The following is a 12,661-nucleotide window of genomic DNA, read 5'->3' as shown; positions in this document are numbered from 1 at the left end:
TCAGAAAGGTTATTTTGTAGATAATCCTGTGCAGTTTTCTGAGCCTCTGTGGATGTACATTATATTAAAAGTGCTGACTTAGAGAAACTCCATTGCTCATAGGTTTCATGGCTTTGGAGGTTCTGGGAAGGCAGTTATTTGAGGATTCCAACTGCTGTCCTCTGGATTTTCTGAGCAGCTTCTGTACTCAGTAGTAGCTGATTGGCTATTAACAAAGTTATGTGGACTGCTTGCACCAGTCATCTGGAAAGACACAGCTCTTGAGGGCTTCTTTCTCAGTCTATGAGGAAATAAATGAGAGAAAAATATAGAAAGTAAAGAGCAATCAGTTGGATACCCAACTAGAGGTAATTACAACTTTAATTTGAGTCCTATTACATTATGAATGTATAAAGTGATCACTATTCTTTAAAAATGCAATAACTATAGATGTATCAGATATGGAAGAGGGGGCATGGCCCTCTGGGGAAATTTCCAGTTTCTATTTGGTACCAAAGGAGAGAAAGTGTCCAAATATGTGGCATGTATCAATCATATAAAACCCATGATACCTAAGTACGAAATGATGATTCTATTAATGTAACTGCTACCAGCTTAACTGACAAAGAAATTTCTTCATATATAAAGACATGGACTCAGAATAATTCTGTGTAAATTGTCAGATACTTGAGTGTTTTATCTGTTTGATTCTCACTGTGCAGTAGTTTTGCTCATTTTTTCTGAGTATAATGGGAACTCTAAGAAGCAGGTTACTAAAAGTCAAACATGTCAGTTGACAGGCTTTATATCAAAGTCTGTGCTTTTCTCTAGCCATGTTGAAAGTATTGAAAGAAACTGGTACCAAATAGAAAAATGTTCTACTATTAAAACAAAAATGAAAAGAGTATATTATGGAGCATAATAATGATGGACTAATAACTCTATTCATTTTGGTGTTAGGTCAAATGTAATCAGACACAATATATTTTTTTTCTTGTTGGGGGTACCAGGGTTTAAACTTATTATGCTGTCTTGCCTACAGCTAGTACTCCCATTAAGTCACAGTTCTACCCTATTTGCTGGTTATTTTAGAGATGGAATCTAGTGGACTTTTCTTCTCAGAGTAGCCTCAAACCTAGATCCTTCAACCTCCTAAGTAACTAGCATGAGATTCTTTCATCTAGTTTAATTTTCAACTTTTACTTGATAGCATATCTGTTTGCTGACTGCATCTATTGAGTCCAGAGACTTTGGTTCTTTTGTCATTAAGTAGTAAGAATGTTAACCATATTCAATTAATTCCCCATGTATCAATTCTACAGTGTATTCCATGTCTAAATTAAAAGAACCAACAGAAAATACAGGCTAAATTTCTAGGATATGTAGCTAGTAGCAAAGCCAAAGAGAGCCCAGAAATCACTTCTGCCCTTTCTTTGAACTAACTCTCCTGGGTTTTCATCCCTCTGTGAACACTTAAACTCAAAGTAAGTATTTATATCTAAGGCCAAACCTAAATACATCCAATTCCAATTAATGGAATTAGTGATCTTACATTTATTTGAAGAAATGAAATTGGAAAAACTTAATGTAAACTATGCAAACTAGAGACCTGGAATATAATTGCATCTCAGTTAGAGCAGGGAGGAAAACTCACAGTCTAATAATGGTGCTATAGGCCGGACATGGTGGCTCAGCTACTCTGGAGACTGAGATCTGAGGATCGCAGTCCAAAGCCAGCTGGGGGATGAAATTTGTGAAAAATCAGAAAAATCAGAAATGGCGCTGTGACTCAAGGGGGAGTGTGGAAGCCTTGAGCTGAAGAGCTCAGGGACAATGGCCAGGCTGAGAGTTCATGCCCAATGACCATCCAAAATAATGATGATGATGATGATGATGTTATAGCCTTTCCTTTGAGTATTTAGGAAAGTAATACAAGATGTTTCTGGTAATATAATTTTAAAATCCTGTGTTCAGCTGGACTCCAGAGGTTAATGCCTATCATCCTACCTACACTAGACTCCTAAGTGTGTCATTTGTCGTCATTCCTGACAGACAAAACAGTATCCAGCACATGAAGCTCATTCCAGTTCCTCCAGCAGTCAGGTACCATAGAGAAGGTCAACTCTGGATGCTGTATTTGGTTGCTTGGGCTCCCATAGCCAAGTACAATACACAAAGTGGCCTGAACAACAGACATTTTTTTTTTTTTTAGAGTTTTCAAGCCTGGTGGCTGAAAATACAACCCTGAGAAAGGCCTGGATCATGAAGTCCAGGCTCTTACATTCTTAGCACACTTAGCTCTTAAGAATGTTCAGGGAGGGCTGGGAATTTGGCCTAGTGGTTAAAGTGCTTGCCTAGCATGCATGAAGACCCGGGTTCGATTCCTCGGTACCACATACATAGAAAAAAGCCAGAAGTGGTGCTGAGGCTCAAGTGGTAGAGCTCTAGCCTTGAGAAAGTCCAAGGACAGTGCTCAGGCCCTGAGCTCAAGCCCAGGACTGGCAAAAAAAAAAAAAAAAAAAAAAAAAGAATGTTCAGGGATACTCACGACTATGTGGTTTGTGTCTCCAAAAGCAACAGAGTCAAAATACTAGATGAATAGACCTGAGAGTCTTCATCAATTCAGGTTCTGAATGACCTCTGCCACAGCAAGCTGCACTGAAGAAAAATTCAAGTCATGTCTCATCTTCTGGTTTGCAATAATTATGTGAATAAATACCTTTTATGCCAGTGACAGAATCAATTTAGAACTTTTTAACTGTTTCATTGCCTTCTTTTTCTCTTCTCATGTTGGTACTCATACTCATTCTAGGCCTTCTCACGTTTTTGGCTTGTCACTGAAGTAAGTCAGGAAATGCTTTTAGCTTGAAGAAATGATTTCTTTACTATATTTGTCTCTACCAAAAATAACTCAAAAGTGGGCCAGGAGTTTGGCCTAGTGGTAGAGTGCATGCCTAGCATGCATGAAGACCTGAGTTTGATTACTCAGTACCACATATATACAAAAAAGCCAGAAGTGGTACTGAGGCTAAAGATGTAGAGCTCTATCCTGTTAAAGGACAGTTCTCAGGCCCTGAGCTTAAGCCCAGGACTGGCAAAAAAAAACCTCAAAATTATGTCTAGAGTAATTAAATGATAATAATTCTTATATATTCCAACAGATGGACTCACAGCTTGCATATGGCATAATTTTGCTTTTGAACATGTTTGAATATTCATCAGGAATTATACATAATAAAGGTAAGACTATATGAATATTTCCATCTTATACCTATTGCTTTCTCATTTATAGTTAAAATACTTTTCTTTTAGCAGCTTGGGTATGTGGCCTAGTGGTAGAGTGCTGGCCTAGCATGCATGAAGCCTTGGGTTCACTTTCTTGGTACAGCATAAACAGAAGAGGCCAGAAACAACTCTGTGACTCAAGTGATAGAGTGCTAGCCTTGAGGAAAAGAAGCTGGAGGATAGTTCACAGACCCTGAGTTTAAGTCTCAAGATTGGCAAAAATAAAAGGAAAAAAAATGTTTTTCTTTGAGTATATTTCCTTATTTGATCTTTCATTTTCTCCAAGATATCCATTTTACTCTGCTATAGAGGTTTCTGATGACATGACTGTGAACCTTTTGCTATAATGGTTCGTCAGTACAAGTCCTCGACTATTTAATATTTGCCAAGTCTTAATTATTTGAAAAGACATTTTTAAATTTTTCTATGAGTGGTTACACATAATAGCTACAGACACAAGCACAAAGTTTGAGAATTGCTTCTATCTCTTACCGCAATATGTTATAGTCTTCCCTGACTCATCTGTAATATCCAAGTTCAAGGGTCTATTAGTATGATCACATAATTCACCGAAGTGTGGAGAACCAGTCAACTTATGTCACTGAAGTAAGTGGAATAAAACGGTTCTATGGTTCTATTTTAAGCATTTATGCATGTATGTTTGTATATATTTGTTATTCAGTATAAATTTAGGCCTCAAACTCTTGTGCTCAAGGCTGTTGTTCTAACCACTTGAGCCATATCTCCACTTCTGGCTTTTTTGTTGTTGTTGTTGTTGTTAATTACAAATAAAAATCTCTAGGGCTGGGAGTTTGGGCCAGTGGTAGAGTGCTTGCCTAGCATGCACGAAGACCTGGGTTTGATTCTTTGGTACCATATACACAGAAAAGCCAGAAGTGGTACTGTGGCTCAAGTGACAGAGTGCTAGCCTTGAGGAAAAAGACCAAGGACAGTGCTCAAGCCCTGAGTTCAAGCTCCAGGACTGGAAAAAAAATTTTTTTGAAGTCTGGAATTTGTCTGCCTGGGCTGGCTTTTTTTTTTTTTTTTGCCAGTCCTGGGACTTGAACTTAGGGCCTGAGCACTGTCCTTGGGCTTCTTTTTTTCTTTCTCAAGGCTAGTGGTTTTCCACGTGAGCCACAGCTCCACTTCCAGCTTTTTTCTATGGATGTGGTACTAAGGAATTAAATCTGGGCTTTGTGCATGCTAGGCAAGCACTCTACCACTAGGCCAAATTCCTGCCCCCCCTTTTTTTCCTGTATATGTGGTTTTAATTTTCTGTGTATGTAGTTTCAAGGAATCAAACCCCAGGACTTTCCCCATTTGAGGCAAGCACACTACTACCAAGCCACACCCCTGGCCCTCAAACCACAATCTTGAGATTGCAGCTTCCTGAGTAGCTGGGATCATATAGGCATGAGCCACCAACACCTGACTCAAGCATATTTTTCAATGATTTTAAATGTGAGGAAAAGAATACAAATAGAGAGAAGCCAGCTGGGCACGAGTGGCTCACACCTGTAATTCTCACTATTCAGAAGAATGATGATTGAGGATCACGGTTCAAAGCCAGCCTAGGCATGAAAGCTTGTGAGACTCTTATCTCCAATAAACTACCAGAAAATCGGAAGTGGCACTGTGCCTCAGGTGGCAGAGCACTATCCTTGAGCTGAAGAGCTCAAGGACAGCGTCTAGGCCTAGAATTCCAGCTCCATGATGAATCAAAAACAAAACAAAACAAAAAAAACCCTCATAAGCATTTCAGTAGCCTGGAGTATAGGTTTTCCATGAAAAGGGGCTTGAGCATTCAAAGACTTTCCAGCAGATTAAAAGAGTAGATCATGCATACAGAAATACCTTGCTTCCAAACTGACTTACTATTGTTAAGTGACTGACCACTGAGCTCAGTCTTCCCAAAGCTCACTTCATCTTCTTTAAGAATGAGGAATGGGAGCCAGGGGTTTGGCCTAGTAGTAGAATGCAGGACCCTGGTTCAATTCCCCACTACCACATACATAGCAAAAGGCTGGAAGTGGTGGTGTGGCTCAAGTGGTAGAGAGCTAGCCTTGAGAAAAAAGCCCAAGGACAGTGCTCAGGCCCTGAGTTCAAGCACCAGGACTGGCAAAAAAAAAGAATGAGGAGTGCTACAGACAGCACGAGGCACTGTGAGAATGTCCAGAAGCTGGCTCAAAGTATGTTATTCAAAGAATGCAGTTTCCTTCTACTTATCTTCTTTCCATGCAAGAGGTTTTTTCCATTAGGTAACATGTTAATGTGGAAGATTTTTAAGTAGGAAAGTAATGTTTACTTTAGAGTCAAATTAAAGCTTAAAATACAGGTCTGGTAGGTCCATCAAGGATGGATTCAGTGAGTGAATGTGTGAGATGGAAGTGACTGGAAAATTGTTTAACACTGTAATTCCAAGATACATTTTAAGCTATGCTTGTGCAGATATATTTACAAATAGAATTTTTTGAGGCTAGCATTGGAACTATTTGGTTGGACCAACAAGATGGGTGAACATTATGCAATTACAAAATAAATTTATTTTACCTTAATTTAAATTTAATTATTGATTTATTTCTTCCTCTGTCCCTGACTGAATATTTGGACTGGCCTGAAAACATTCCTGTTGTTGATGACATTGCTATTATTACAGCTCAAACTATACCCCAAGCACTTATAATTTCAAAACATAGCATTGAAACTGTTGTAATTAAAATAACTGAGCCCATATGGATCATCCAAACCCTGTCCTGATAGAAAGCTGACCCGCTTTTCCTTTCTTCCACCTGGAGTTTTCCTGGCCTTTTTACTACCTTCTAACTCACACTTTGACCTGTCTACTGACATGGTCAGGGAGGTTGAGGTAAGCCTGAAGTACTAGGTTTTTCTCAGATTTTCAGTTCTCATCTGACAAGCTGCACTTTGTGAATCCAGTGGCTATATGAAGCTTGCTCTCCATCTCTGTGTACTTGAATGGGTCTTTCATAGCTACCTCCCCTCCTTTCTATTAAGAATGCTTATGCTTAGTCAGGCGAGATGACTCATACTTGTAAGCCTAGCTACTCAGGAGGCTGAGTTAGGATCACAGTTCAAAGCCAGCCCAGGCACTAAAGAATGTGAGACTCTTATCTCCAATTGACCACCAGAAAACAGGAAGTGGCTCTGTGGTCAAGTGGTAGAGGACTTAGCCTTGAGCTGAAAAGTTCAGGGACAGGGCCCAGGCTTAGAGTTCAAGCCCCAGGACCGACAAAAAGAAAGTCCTTTGAGAACACGGCCTTAGATGACCTTTGTGTTGTTTTTCACTTGTATTTTATTGTTGGGGTGATGTTTAGAGGGATTACAGTTGCATTCATCAGATAGTGGGTGCATTACTTCTTGAACACTGCTGCCCCTTCTAATGTTTTTTTCTCCTAGTTTCCCTCTCCCCACCTCCTCCCAATCATTTTGGTTTTTCCTTCACTATTTCCAATAAAAAAAATAAATACATGTGCAATATATCAGGTACCAAAGTCAGATACAGTGACAACATGAGATAAATCATAAGGAGAGAAGAAGGAAGAGGAGGAGGAAGAGCAGGAAGAAGAGGAGGAGGAGGAGGAAGAGGAAGAGGAGAAGGAGAGAGAGAGAGAGAGAGAGAGAGAGAGAGAGAGAGAGAGAGAGAGAGAGAGAGAGAGAATAACCTCACACAATAGGTTGAGAGCAACAAACACAAAAATCAATCTATTGTTTTCATATCCTGGGGTTCATTTCACTTATCCTTGCCCTGTATGGCCGTATCCATATAGGTATTCATCTATTGTGATCTTCGGCTTGGAGAATCATGGACGTGTAGTACTTACTGCAAATGAGGGAAACCATGGAGCCCATGTTACTTTGGATCTGGCTTACTTCACTTAATATGATTTTAGTTTTTTCTCTCTAGTGGCCTGTGGGAAGCATTCTGTATATTTACCCATGCAAATCAAAGTTATACAATCTTCCTAAGTGACCCATCTCCTTCTCATCAGCTATTTCCTATCCTCTCAGCCAAATCACCTTTGCTCCTGTTTCTAGACAGAAGTCTGAATTCCAAATGGTACAGATTTGTGTTGCAGTTCATTAAAGTCTCTTTCCTCATTCTCAACGTAGAGAGGAACTCTCTTTACAATATCTTCATCGGTAGCTCTCTATTAGAGCACAAATTCTCTAACTCTTGCACCCTCATCCTCAACTTTTGCTTTGTGCACTACACCTTGTATATATCCAACTCTTCCTTTTTAGGAGACCTTCAAAAACAAAGTTGATTTGTCATTTTTCCTAGAGTAAAATGTATTTTAAAAATATGTAGTTATACTATTTTTTCCTTAAAAATATTTTTCCAGTTTGAAAAATATGATACTTTATATAGGAATCCTTCAATCTGTGATCTAAAATCTGTAAAAAAAAATATATTGTTGTTCTTTAGGTAATATGAAGAAAAGCTTTGCTTGTTCCAGTGAAGGCTTCCCTAAAAACCAAGAAATAATGAAGTTGTTTCTTCCCTTGGAAAACCTGGTAAGCCCGGCTCATAGCTGTCCCAACCCTTCACATTCCCTTTAAATCCACATGTGTACCCATAGCTCTTGTACTCCATTGCTTTCAGACTTGCAAAGGTTGAAATTCTATGCATGAAGTTGTTTCTATTTTTGTCTACTTGAATCAAGCCCAGCCTTTCATTTAGCCAAGGAACACCCTGGGTGGTTTCCCTTTGTTGTTGGCTATAACATCTTTTTTTTTTTTAATGGTGCTAGTTGATCCTATTGAAACTTGACATAGTCTGTTGGAGAAAAAAAATTACCTGACGTGACCTTGAGAAACAATCTCTTCTTACCATAACAAGTATCATGTTGCAGTTGTCATTTTGGTTAAGGGATAACTTGATCTTTTGATTCAAATAATAGGAAACAACAACAACAAAAAGCATAGTATTAAAATACCCTAAATGTTTAGTTCTATTTTTAGAGATACAACTCAAGAGCAAACCTAGCATGTACCAGATCTTAGCTTCAGTTTTAAAAACTAAAAGTAATAATTCGAGCATAGAAGCATATGGCTTTGGTTTTGTTTTTCTTGTCCTGGGGCTTGAACTCAGAGCCTGAGAACTGTCCTTGGGCTCTACCACTTGAGCCACAGCACCACTTCTGGCTTTTTCTATATATGTGGTACCAGGGAATCGCACCCAAGTGTTTGTGCATGTTAGGCAAGCACTCTACCAGTAGGCCAAACTCTTGACCCCTGGCTTTGGTTTTGTGCATATTAAACACACAAACTTTCCAACTGGGTATTGGCTCACATCTGTAAGCCTACCTACTCAGGAGGCTAAGATATGAAGATTGTGGATCAAAGCTAGCCAGGGAAGAATATCCTATGAGAGTCTTATCTTCAATCAGTCACCAAAAAGATGGAAGTAGAGCTATGGCTCAAGTGGTAGAGCTCGACCCTTGAGCAAAAAAGTTAAAAGATAGTGCCCAGGCACTAGGAACAGAACCCCCAAAAAGTAAAATTAAATAACAATTTAAAATAAATATATATACTTTACAAGGATTCTAGGGATAAATGGAAATCTTGATGGTTATATGGCAAGTCACTAAGTTCGTAGACTACTTGGTCAAATAGATTTTTATTCTCAGGCTAGCAATGGGAAGAAGAAAGTGGTCTTTAACAGCATTTCCTCTTCACAGATTTCTATGTTTCCCTACCTCCAATTGCTATTACTTCTTTATTTTACTTTTCTCTTTCCCAAAGGAAATCCACTGTTTCTTCCAAACTGGAAATGAGCTTTCTTCAAAGGGGATGCTGAGTGTGTTCACATCTGGAGGACTTGCTCCCAGCCTGGAAATCCTAAACAGTACTTACCGTGGCATCTTCCACTTCAATTTAACTTTGGTAATTATGCTCTGTTTTGTTTTGTGATATGTTAGTAATAAGAAGCATATATGATTTCTTTTAGGATTTGGGGTGTTTTTGATTATCTGTCTGTTTGGGTGTCCTTTGCCATTCCTAAGACTTGGACTCTGGGCCCAGGTGCTGGCCCTCAGCTCCTTTTGCTCAAGGCTAATGGTCTATCACTTTGAGCCACAGCACCACTTCCAGCTTTTTCTGTGATTCAATTGGAGGTAAGAGTCTTGTAGACTTTCCCACCTGAGGTAGCTTTGAACCATAATTCTCAGATCTCAGCCTCCTGAGTAGGTAGGATTACAGATGTGAGATACTGGCACTCAGGATTTGTTTTTGCCAGTCTGGGGGCTTGAACTCAGGGCCTGGGCACTGTCATTAAGCTAGAGCTCTACCACTTGAACCACAGCACCACTTCCAGCTATTTCTATGTATATGGTACCAAGGAACCGAGCCCAGATCTTCATGCATGTTAGGCAAGCACTCTTACCACTAGGCCAAACTCCCAGCCCAAGATGTATTTTTAAAAGTAAATTCTTTTAGCCAGGTATAGTGGCTCAGGCCTGTAATCCTAGCTACTCAGGAGGCTGGGATCTGAGGATCAAGGTCAAAGTCAACCCAGGCACAATAGAACCTAAGACTCTTATCCTGTTAATATCTATAAAACTGGAAGTGGGGCTTGGCTCAAGGGTAGGGCAGTAGCCTTGAGATGGAGAGCTCAGAAAAAGCCTGCAAAAAAAGCATAATTCTGAGATAATACATAACACTATCTCATAATGCAATCCTTTTTGTACCACCCTACTCCTTAAGCCACAGTGTCACTTTCTGATTTCAGGTGGTTAAGAGGTGGTTAGAGATAAGAGTCTCCCAGACTTCAGTGCTCAGGCAGGCTTTAAATTGAGATCCTCAGATCTCAGCCTATTGAGTAGCTAGGATTACAGGTGTGAACCACCTCACCCAGCTCAACTTACCTATTTAAAATACACAATTCATTTGTTTTAATGTATTCATAGAATTGGGCCATCATTGTACAAATAATTCTAGGACATTTTTTAACACCTTGAAAAGAAAACTCAAGTTCATGAACTCTCACCCCCAGGCAATCACTATTTAGGTTTGTTTTTGTCTCTGTGTATTTACTTTCTTCACAAAAATTTCATGTAAATGTTATATAGCATGTAGTGTTCATGTCTGCCTCTTTCCGTTTGCAAAATACATTCAAGGACCATTCATGTTGTGGCAACTACCAATACTTCATTCTTTTTTACAAATGAATAATATTCCATTTTATAGAGAGCACAATTTGTTTATCCATTCATCAGCTAATAAACATCTCTTTTGCATGTAATATCTAATGCTGCTGTAAATATTTTTGAAAAAGTTTACATGTGGAAATATGTTTTCATTTCTCTTGGATACAGAGCCAAGAATGAAATCCTAGAATGTCTTTTTTAAGAACTCCAAGAGCATTTTTCATTGTATATTTCTGCCTCTGCTTCTTAGTTTCTTTACATCCTCATCCAAACATTTGTTATGATTTGTCTTTTTATTATATCCATCCCAGTAGGTTTGATGTGCTGTGTCAGTATGGTTTTGATTTCATTTCCCTGATGATTAATGAGGTTGAATATTATTTCATGTGCTTTTGGACATTTAAATATCTTCTTTGGGGAATTAACTATTCCTTACCAAAACTTACTTGGTTTCTTCTTTTTCTTCAGTCGTAAGTGTTCTTTCTCTGTGTTCTAGACACGGATTCCTTATAAAAACATGTGATTTGCAAGTATTTTGTTTCATTCTGTAGATTGTCTTTCCACTTTCTCAGTGGTGTCCTCTGATCCATAACAGCTTGGAGTGGGGGTGAGGGGAGGGAAAGTGGGAGAAAAACATGGGAAGGAGTATCAATGTTCAAGAAGTAATGTACTCACTACCTGAAGAATGTAAATAGGGTTTTTCATTTTGTTTTTGTTGTGTTTGTTTTAGGAAGTCTACTGATCTTCCTTCCCACCTTTATTTTTGGTTATTTTTTCTCAAGGATAGAGCTCTTGCACTTGAGCCCCAGCACCACTTCTAACTTGTTCTATGTATGTGGTACCAAGGAATCCAACCTGAGTCTTTGTGCATACTAGGCAAGCACTCTACCACTAGGCCAGAGATGCTCCCCTACACCTTTTTTTCTTGTGGTTTGTGGGACTTGAACTCAATGCCTGGGTGCTACCCTGAGCTTTTCTGCCCAAGACTAGTACTCTACCACTTTGAGCCATTGCTTCATTTTTGGTTTTCTTTCTTTCTTTCTTTGGTCAGTCGTGGGACTTGAACTCTGGGCCTGGGCATCAATTTTGGTTTTTTGATGGTTAATTTGAGATAAGAGTCCCCTTACCAGTCACAAATGGCTCATGCCTGTAATCCTAGCTACTCAGGAGGCTGAGATCTGAGGATCATGGCTCAAAGTTAGCCTGGGCACAAAAATCCATGGGACTCTTATCTCCACCAGAAAACCAGAAGTGAAGCTGTGTCTCAAAGTGGTAGAATGCTAGCCTTGATCAAGGAGCTCAGGGACAGTACTCCAGCCCTGAGTTCAAGCCCCACAACAGACAGAAGTGGAAAAAAAAAGTCTTATGGACTTCCCGTCTCTGGGCTTCCTTTGAACCACAGTCCTCAGATCTCAGCCTCCTGAGTAGCTAGGATTACAGGTGTGAGTCACCAATGCCCAGCTTTATTTTTCCATTCATTTCTCTGCCTTTGATTCAAATGTAGAAAAACATATCCTGACCCAAAGTTACAAAAATGTATCTCTGTTTTCTTCTAGTTCTGTAGTTTTTGTTTTTATTCTTGGATCTTTAGACTATTTTCAGTTCATTTTTGTTGCAATGTGAGGTACAAATCCTTCTTTATTTTTTTGAATATTTTCTTTGTCCCATTTGTCAAATAGCTACTATTCTTTCCCTATTAATTTGTGACATCTTTGTTGAAAACCACTTGACGTGAACATAAACACTTATTTCTGGATCCTCCATTGTACTGCACTGATGTCTGTGCAATTATGCTTATATAGCATTCAGGTTGTTGCTTTGTATTTGAAATCAGAAAACATGACTTCTCTAACTTTGTCTTTCTTTTGGGGTTGGGAAAGGGAGTTGAGACAGGGTCTTGCTAATAACCTAGAGCCAAGGCTGGCCTCAAAACTAACTTGTTTTCCCCCAAGACTGTTCTGGCTAATCTGAGTCTCACAAATTTCTCAGTAAATTTTAAGATAAGCTTGCCAATTTCTACAAATAACCTGCTGGGGTTCTGATACTGTGTTCAATCTGTAGATGAAATAACATAACATAATTATAATATTGTCTTCCATATCGAGAACGTGGGATATCTTTCTCTTTACTTAGATACTATTTAACTGCATTCAACAATGTTTTATAAAATTTTTCCCAATATTCTGTTCCTTTTGCATATTTTACTTGTATCATACAACCTTTGCTGA

At 39.0% G+C, this 12,661-nt stretch overlaps 1 protein-coding gene across 1 annotated transcript in view; it reads left to right on the top strand.

The window, feature by feature from the left end:
- Positions 1–192: 192 nt before the first annotated feature.
- Positions 193–12,661, top strand: part of LOC150054824 (cation channel sperm-associated auxiliary subunit beta-like) — a 60,428-nt gene continuing 47,959 nt past the window's right edge. Inside the window, exons 1-4 of the mRNA XM_090344713.1 lie at positions 193–347; positions 3,141–3,219; positions 7,712–7,800; positions 9,031–9,171. Of these exons, the coding sequence (XP_090200839.1) occupies positions 3,141–3,219; positions 7,712–7,800; positions 9,031–9,171 (309 nt within the window). The 5' untranslated portion in view covers positions 193–347. The remainder of the gene's footprint in view (positions 348–3,140; positions 3,220–7,711; positions 7,801–9,030; positions 9,172–12,661) is intronic.

The sequence above is a fragment of the Megascapheus bottae genome, chromosome 14 (assembly GCF_031878675.1).
Source record: "Megascapheus bottae isolate mThoBot1 chromosome 14, mThoBot2.hap1, whole genome shotgun sequence".
Classification (NCBI taxonomy): Eukaryota; Metazoa; Chordata; class Mammalia; order Rodentia; family Geomyidae; genus Megascapheus; species Megascapheus bottae.
The sequence above is the reverse complement of the archived record's forward strand: the minus strand, read 5'-3'. Positions and strand labels throughout refer to the sequence as shown.